The sequence below is a fragment of the Mastomys coucha genome, unplaced genomic scaffold, assembly GCF_008632895.1.
Source record: "Mastomys coucha isolate ucsf_1 unplaced genomic scaffold, UCSF_Mcou_1 pScaffold15, whole genome shotgun sequence".
NCBI classification, from domain to species: Eukaryota; Metazoa; Chordata; class Mammalia; order Rodentia; family Muridae; genus Mastomys; species Mastomys coucha.
This window is the reverse complement of record NW_022196897.1, coordinates 104,790,615-104,799,169: the sequence shown is the minus strand read 5'-3', so window position 1 is coordinate 104,799,169 and position 8,555 is coordinate 104,790,615. Positions and strand designations below refer to the sequence as shown.

General features: G+C 42.6%; 1 protein-coding gene, 1 non-coding gene and 1 pseudogene across 3 annotated transcripts in view; 1 reads left to right on the top strand and 2 right to left on the bottom strand.

The window, feature by feature from the left end:
* Nucleotides 1-133, bottom strand: LOC116092734. Its single transcript, XR_004119454.1, has one exon. It is a non-coding gene; the product is annotated as a small nucleolar RNA SNORA51 (small nucleolar RNA).
* Nucleotides 1-2,164, bottom strand: part of LOC116090728 — a 4,176-nt pseudogene extending 2,012 nt beyond the window's left edge.
* Nucleotides 2,165-2,166: 2 nt separating this feature from the next.
* Ndufaf1 (NADH:ubiquinone oxidoreductase complex assembly factor 1) overlaps nucleotides 2,167-8,555 on the top strand; it is an 11,418-nt gene continuing 5,029 nt past the window's right edge. Inside the window, exons 1-2 of one of the 2 annotated variants that reach the window (XM_031371526.1) lie at nucleotides 2,167-2,431; nucleotides 6,533-7,185. In XM_031371526.1, the coding sequence (XP_031227386.1) occupies nucleotides 6,607-7,185 (579 nt within the window). In that variant the 5' untranslated portion in view covers nucleotides 2,167-2,431; nucleotides 6,533-6,606. Of the gene's footprint in view, nucleotides 2,448-6,532; nucleotides 7,186-8,555 lie in introns of both variants that reach the window. The other variant, XM_031371527.1, reaches the window with a different exon arrangement.

Genomic DNA, 8,555 nt, shown 5'->3' with positions numbered 1-8,555 from the left:
GTCTCCCCATTCACAATTCAGGCCAGGCACAGTGGCCTAGGCTGAGGTATATATAGGGTAGGTTTACTCTGCCTCCTCTTTCTATACAGTTAGTGTAGGAACACGGCTTTCAAGTTCTAAATCAAAGGATTGCTATGAAAATCCTCTTGCCCTTTTTCTGTTTGAGAGGTGAGATTAAAGGGTGGCTGTGGAGGTGTGGAGTGGCGTCATAGTTTCTCTATTTAGCAATAATACCCTAACATTGTTCAACAAAAGAAGTCCAAAAGCCAAAACCAATCATGAACAGAAACTGCACCAAATGATTGAAAAGAACCCCAAACTGCTCAAAAGAATCCAGAGGCAAACAGGATGTATACAGATAAGAGAGACCTACTAAAGGTCCCATTTTCTCAAGAATCCAAAACAAAGTCCCAAGTTGATTCTCTGCTTCACCAAGTAGAGGTAAAAATCAGCTGATGAGGGTTGGAGAAATGGGTCCCTGGTTAAGAACACTTCCAGGGTTCGGTTCTCAGCACTCACAGCGTGCCTACAATTCTACATTCATTGGTTCTGATACCTTCAGGCCCCTGAGGGTACAAAATACACATGTTGCACTTACATATGTGGCAGGAACCAGCCTAACAAAAATAAAGACACTCTAAAGAGACATTTTGTGTCTCTCAGTCTATCAGATTATTTAAACAATGAGCCTCAAAGAAATGGAAGCTTCCCAAGGAATCTTAAGTAGGAAGAAGGAAAAAAACCAACCAACAACAGACAAACAAACCCCCAATTTGTCTCTGGGAAACAGATTTTCACAGTTCTTATAGGAAAAATTAAGAGGAGAGACAGACTCAAAAGGCTGAGACTTATAAATTTTAATGAATATGACAAAAAAGATATTGTAGATATTGAAGAGGGGGTCTCTGGGAGAAGTTGGGGTACAAAAGGGAAACAAGAATGTGATTTAATTCTATTTACTTAAAATATGTTTTTAAATGTTAACAAACTCAGACAAATTGAAATCATGTAACTCTTCTCATCATAATTCAATAAAAGTTAAAAAAAAAAAAAGGCTGAGACTGTCTTATTGGAAGAGTAAGAGGCCACAATCTTTCCATAGGATGAAAGTTGAACGTGATTAGAGGGACTGTGGCGCGCACGCGCACACAGACACACACACCCCTTCATACTTATATACCGACTTCTACCAGGAAGTTATGGCCTCGAACTCCCAGAGATCCAAATACCTCTGCTTCTCCAGAGCTAGAATAAAGGTGTAGTCTACCACGTCAGGCTTGCTTTTACTTTTTTATTTTTTCTATTTTTTGGTTTTTCGAGACAGGGTTTCTCAGAGTTTCTCTGTGTAGCCTTGCTGTCCTGGAACTCACTCTGTAGACCAGGTTGGCCTCGAACTCAGAAATCCTCCTGCCTCTGCCTCCCAAGTGCTGGGATTAAAGGCGTGCACCACCACCGCCCAGCTTGCTTTTAATTTTTAATCAGGCTCTTTTAACTGGCTTATTGAGGATGGGTGACTGGGACTGACTTGGAACACAGTTTGTGAACCCCAAGTTGGAAAACACTTTAATCCATGTGTGCACAAGGTATGCAACAGCTCTGCTGTGTGGATTACACGGGGGCACGATTGAGGAAAGCCAGGATTGATTGCTGTATAGTAGCTGTTGAGTGGCTTTCTGAAGTCACACACCTGACAGTTCTCAAGGGACTACAGGGAAGAAGAGGCACAAGTGGGCAGGCATCTATAAGTGAAGAGGTGTTAGCAGTGCGGAGATCCTGTTTGAAAGATAAGAGAAATTGGTATTTACATACGAGGGCCGGGTAGAAGAGCTCGCTCCCAAATGGCAGGAAATTTCAGAAAGTGAACTCGCTGGGGAACTTTGAGGACCTAAAGCCTCAGGTCGTCCTATGCTTTTTTTTTTTTTTTTTTGGTTTTTCGAGACAGGGTTTCTCTGTGTAGCCCTGGCTGTCCTGGAGCTCACTCTGTAGACCAGGCTGGCCTCGAACTCAGAAATCCACCTGCCTCTGCCTCCCAAGTGCTGGGATTAAAGGCGTGTGCCACCACGCTCGGCTTTCTTTTTTTGTTTTGGTTTTTTTTTTTTTTTTTTTGGTGCTATGCTTAAGGGTACTTACTTTCTGGTACTCTGTACGATATGAAACTTGTTTCCTATACACCTAGTTTGGTGCCGGACGGGAAAAGTAGATGGACCACCACCGGAAGCGTAGAGAACCGGGCGGGAAAAATAGACGGACTGGGCGGAAGCCGTATGTGAGGTCTGCGAAGGTGCCTGACCCTTCTCATAGGTGGAACCGTCCGGGACGAGGAAGCAGGGAAGAGTCCTGGCGGATGAGAGTTGTGGGGCTGCCACTCCTCCGGAGCGCCTAGACGCGGTCGACTCCGCGCCAGCGGAGAGGTGAACGCTTGGTCTTCAGAGTGAGTTTTGTCTCTGGTGTGTGATCTCGAATAATTTAATTATGGAATCTCCTTTTCTTTAGCCTTTGTTAATTGGAATAATACTAGAAGTACCCGTCTCAGGATCAGGATTATTGTGAGAAGTTAGTGAAAACACACGGAGAATAGTTTCTAGTACATGGTAAGCCCTAGATTTAATAGTCATTTCTGTTCATAGTAGTACAGTCGTAGTGCTAGGAGCGGTGTGAATCCCTTATTAAAAACTCACCGTTAGCTTCGGACCGATGTCACCCGGTTACTGAGTTTGACTGAGTTTCTTGCAAGAAATTATTAAACAAAACACGAAGTTGTAGTATTGTTAGAAAAGTAATAAGACGTCTGAATGTTTGGAAAACAGGGTTAAATAATGTTACTCATAATCCCACCATTTTACCTTCTTATTTCCTTCAGCCCTTTTCCCTACAATTTTTTTTGTCTTTTTATAATTTTTCTTTCTTTCTTTTCTTCGAAAAGGGGTCACATAATGTCCACCTTGCCCTTGAACTTTCTACAGATCAGGAAATGATCTTAAATTCCTGATCCTCGTTTCTCTACTTACCAAGTGCTGGGTTTTCTAGGTTGCACCCAAATCTTACCAGGACTTTGATATTTAAAAGGTGTTCTCCATGAGCTGATGAGCCATCACCTGGGAGGTAGTGGCAGGGTCACATGGGACTCTTACCAAAAAGAAAAAAAGTACAGAATCTATTTGGCCAGGCATGGTAACAAATGTCTGTAATCTTAACACTTAGGTTGAGGAAGGAAAATCAGATTCAAGGCCTGTGTCTACTTTATTAGAAGCCCATTTTATCAAAATGCCAGATGATTTAAAGGGACTATAAAGTTTAAGAAACCCCCTTTTAGAGGGAATTATATAGGCATGGTAAAAGCCACAAGATTCAGAACCCCCACACTTGTGATAGAGATAAAGAAATGTGGAGCTGTTTGTTCAACAATTATTAGGTTTCTAGAATGCTGAGCATCGTACTGGGACCTGGAGGTACAACACTGGTGAATCAACCATTAACATATTTCCAGTGTGGGTTGGGGGACATTGACAAATGAAAAAGTTAGTAAACTGTAGCCAAGATTCATTGGGAATAATTCATAGGGACACTGTTCTTGGTGGAATTGGATAGTCACGGAGCATTTTACTCTCATGGTGTAACATGGCTAAGCTAAATCTCAAGGGATATGTTATTCAGGTAGAATCAGCAGGGAACATTCTTGGCCTAAGGGCAGCAATTAATTAAGGCGTATAGTCCAGAAAGTGTTGGTTAGTTCACAAGTATTTTGTCTGATGGATTTGAGATGTGGCTGTAGGAGTGATGGCAAAGGAGACCTGGTCTAGTGGAGAAAGTAGATTTCATTGTGAATGTAACAGGGAGCCTCTGAAGGAATCTGTCTATTATTTATTGACTTTTTGGGACTGGGGATTAAATCCAGCCTTGATGTATGCTCAGCATATATTCCACTGAACTATCCCTCTAGGTACGTGAAGGATTTTAATTGTTTAAAAGAAGGAAGAATCAGATTTGTGTTCTATGCCTTTCCAGAGGCTGAGTGGGAAGTACAAAAATGTGGCCCTGTGACAAGAGCAGTGATGAGAAAGAGACAGACAGACACAGACGGAGGACTTCTGTGATGTTTGGATGAGAAAGGAGGGTCTTGTCAGAAGGGTGACAAGTCCTTTGTTATAATAGAAGTGGCCTGGGTGCTTCTATTGGGTTGGCAAGGTTGGGTGGAGGTTCACTCTAGTTCAGGCTGACATATATAGTCTATTGCATAGCCTAAGCTGGCCTGAAACTCAGTCGTACTGTAGCTCCTGCTAACCTTCAACTTAGGATGCTCCTGCCCAAGCTTTCCAAATGCCGTATGACAGGCACATTCTATCATACTTGGCTGTGGGTACTACTTTGATATAGATTCTAGCAACTAACAAGTGAGCTAGATTGTTGAGGACTTAATAATAATAATTATTATTATTATCATTATCATCATCATTGTTGTTGTTGTTGTTGTTGTGGGGTTTGACTTTATGGAATCAGTTCTCTCCTTCCACCTTCATGTGGCTTCCAGGATCTGGCTTATGTTGTCAGGTTTGAGTGCCAGCACTTCACCTTAAGTCATCTTACCAGCCCCTCCCTCACACCTTTTAGCCTTTTTTAAAACAATGTTCAATGATGCTTTGCTTGCATGTATGTCTGTGTAAGCATACCAGAAGCTCTGGAATGGCAGTTACAGATAGGTGAGAGATGCCACGTGTAGGCTGGGAACTGAACCTGGTCCTACCCCTGTCAAATGAGAGATTCTTGTTTGTTGCAAGTGCTTGTTCTTGCCATGTGCTGACTGATATTGGAGTCTTTTGTTGAGAATTGTTCTGTGGTGGTGGAGATAGGTGGAGGGAGAGAGCTGATGTCACTCAATTGTCCCCTGTCCTCCACCAGTACATCACAGCACCACAGCACAGCACCCACATACTTGGCAAGTACTTACCACAGGGTGACAGGCTCAAAGGTCCTAGGTCTTTGTTTTTATATACTTTTTGAACTGATCTCTGGGATTAGGATGGGAGAAAGAGAAAGAAACTAGCATTGTATATTTTATTTCCTCCCAGGGCTGGCTGGAGTAGGAGGGAGGAGGGGCTGTTCTGCCTTTGGGTACACTCCTTAAATGTTGGGATTACAGGCAAAGTTGATACTTCTTATTAGAACTGAGGGAGTAATATTGCTAGTGTCTAGTGGAAGGACTCAAGGCCAGGAATTTAGTTCCAGTTTCAGTACTGGGGTGACATTGTGACTTTGGGCAAGTTTCTTGGTATGTTTCTTATAGATCGGAATAAATAAATACCTTACTGGTTATTTGCCTCGCAGGATTCCTTTTTTGTAATTAAAAAATTATTTGTGTGTATACATGATATGGGCACATGTGCTGTGATGTATGTGTGGGAAACAGAGGACAATTTTGTGGCTTTAACTTTCTCCTCCTACTTTTAGGTAGGTTCTGAGAATTGAATTCAGGTTGTTGCCAGGCTTGCTTAGCAAGCATCTTTTTTTTTTTTTTTTTAAGATTTATTTATTATATGCATATGAGTACACTGTAGCTGTCTTCAGACACACCAGAAGAGGGCATCAGACCCCATTGCAGATGGTTGTGAGCCACCATGTGGTTGCTGGGAATTGAACTCAGGAGGAGCAGTCAGTGCTCTTAACCACTGAGCCATCTCTCCAGCCCCCAGCAAGCATCTTTACCCACTGAGCCATCTTACTACCCCTTGTTTCACATGGTTCTTATGTGGATTAAATGAGGTAATATATGGCAGAAAATCTGTAAATATTAACAGTGAAGTTTAAATGTGGTGATCTCCCATCTCCCCTCTTTCTTTCTTACTTTTTTTGGTTCTTCAAAATGGGGTCTTAAATAATCTGAGAGTGAACCTGAATTTGTAATGTAGCCAAGATGACTTCTTGATCTTACTGTGACTGCCAAGGCTGAGGGTACAGTCTCTCACCACCAAGCCCTGCTTAAGGCTGCCTTGAAGGTGCTCAGATAATAACTGACTGCAGGGTGGGCCTGGACCTGCAAATTTGTTAGACACAAAGATCTTGGGGAATCTCTTGAAGTGCTAGGAATCAGAGAGCCACCTTGTGACTGTCATTCCATCTCATCCTCAGAAGAAACTCACGACAGATAGGGGCCTAATTTCTGGAGAAAGAGAGTGATCAAAAGACCAGCTGGTTTCTGGGCAAGCGAACTGCTTGTTTTGTTTTGAGACAGGGTTTCTCTGTGTAGTCCTGGCTGTCCTGGAACTCACTCTGTAGACCAGGCTGGCCTTGAATTTGAAGATCTACCTGCCTCTGCCTAATGTGTGCCAGAATTAAAGGTGTGCCCACCACTACCCAGCTTGTTTTTGTTTTTTTGTTTTATTTTTTGCAATTAGTACTCTGCTTCTAATAAATAGCCACTGTTGAGTAAATTGGGGGAAGAAACTATGAATGTCACAATCCATGGTCTCTGGTGAGTTTGAACTTGTAATGCATTCATTCATTGCTCTGCTGGTAACTGGTGTTTCTTTTGTTATAGGTGGAATTGGCCTGATTGCTGAAGCTTGTTTTCTCAGCCCAGGCAAATTTTTACATTTTTACTTTTTTCTTACAATGGCTTCCATTCACAAACTACTGACTGGTACTTATATTCATAGAACCTTCCTGAGGCCAAGGGCTGAATTACTTCCATTTGTGGGTAATCACTTTGTAGACTATTCTTCCAGTAGTCTTCAGAAAAAAGTGGCTTCTGCTGACAGAGTCTCCCAGCAGGGAAAAAAGACTGAAGAGGGCTTGCAAGGATGTGACCAAAAAGAAGCTGCTTTAGATGCGCCTTCTCCTGACGGGACATCTGAAGTTAGTTTTGAAAAAGCAATTAGAGATGAAGCAATAGAACATTTCAGACGTTTGAAGGATGAAATTGTGGCTCATTTGAGAGGTCCAGACGGCCGACCAATACAAGAGGTCTTAATGGAACAAGCCAGGGTTGTCTGGCAGTTTCGTAAGAAGGAAGATTTGGATAAGTGGATAGTGACTTCTGATAAGACAATTGGAGGTAGAAGTGAAATATTCTTGAAAATGAGCAAGAACAACCGAAGTGCCCTGCTTTATGGAACTCTGAGCTCTGAGGCTCCTCAGGATGGGGACAGTAACCAAAGTGGATACTGTGCAATAGTCTCCAGGATTCCAAGGGTAGGTGAGGCCTCTTCTCTAGGGACCTTGATTGTAGCATGAACTATAACAGACACTTGCCCTTCTGTAAGTGAACCTCTTGCTATATACAGGCATCTTGCCTTATATAGAGGTACATAATTACTTGGCCTTAGTGTAAAAGGGAGCAGTGGCTCCTTGTTTTGGGGCATTATTTTGGGTTTGAGAAGAATGGTGCATCTGAGAATCCTGAGAAGATTGACTTTGAAAGGTATCTGGGGGAGACTGGCGTCTCCAGCCGGGACTAAAGTAGGGTCACCCTGTGGCCTTTGCTTTTGTTTGTTTGTTTGTTTGTTTGTTTGTTTGTTTTTCAAGACAGGGTTTCTCTATGTAGCGTTTTTTTTTTTAGATTTATTTATTTATTTATTTATTTATTTATTTATTATATGTAAGTACACTGTAGCTGTTTTCAGACAAACTAGAAGAGGGCACCAGATCTCATTACGGATGGTTGTGAGCCACCATGTGGTTGCTGAGATATGATTGCTTTTAGTTTTAGAACAGGGTCTCTCATACAGCTCAGGCTGGCCTTGAGTTAGCTGTAGCTGAGGATGATGACCTTGAACTCCTGATACTCCTGCCTTGACCTAAATGCCGGAATTAAAGGAGAGTGCCACCAGGTCTGGTAATATTTGACATTATTTTGCTGGGGGCTGCAGAGAAGGTCCAGTCAGTAAAATCTCTGCCACGTAAGCATGAGGACCTGAGCCTGGGTCTTCAGTCTATACATTAGAATCTGGGTGTGGCAGTATGCATCTACAAGTAACAAACAGTTGCATATGTATGTCTAATGGCTGTGTATACTCATCTGTTGTCTGCGATGCTAACTGTGGATACACACTAGTGTTCCCGACTCTAGGACCACGTGGCTCATTCCTAACTCCCCTCTCTAACAGTGAGAAATCTCCATCCACTCTTCTACCCTAGGAATATATAATGTATGTTTGGAATTTTTGTAGTCGTGTTCCCCAAATTAATCTTGAACTCCTGTTGCTTCTCCATTGCCCACCATCTTAGCAGATGGAATTACAAGTATTCACCACCATGCTTCATGTTTATTCTGCACTGGGGATCAAACCCAAGGCATTCAGCATTCTGTGCTGGTATCAGAAATGTAGCTATATTCAGCTTCAGTTTCACAATTCTTAACCCAAGTCCCTGTGAAAAATCACATTAGAGTGCAGTACCTGCTGATGCAGGCCTATCGTCCCAGCTGTGTGGGAAAGCAGGTGTTTTGCCAAACCAAGGCCTGCCTAGGCTACTAAGTTCAGGCCCAGCCTAGGCAAATAAGAGAAATCATATCTCAGAATAAAAACCTTGGGTGTAGCCGGGGGAGGCAGAGGCAGGCGGAT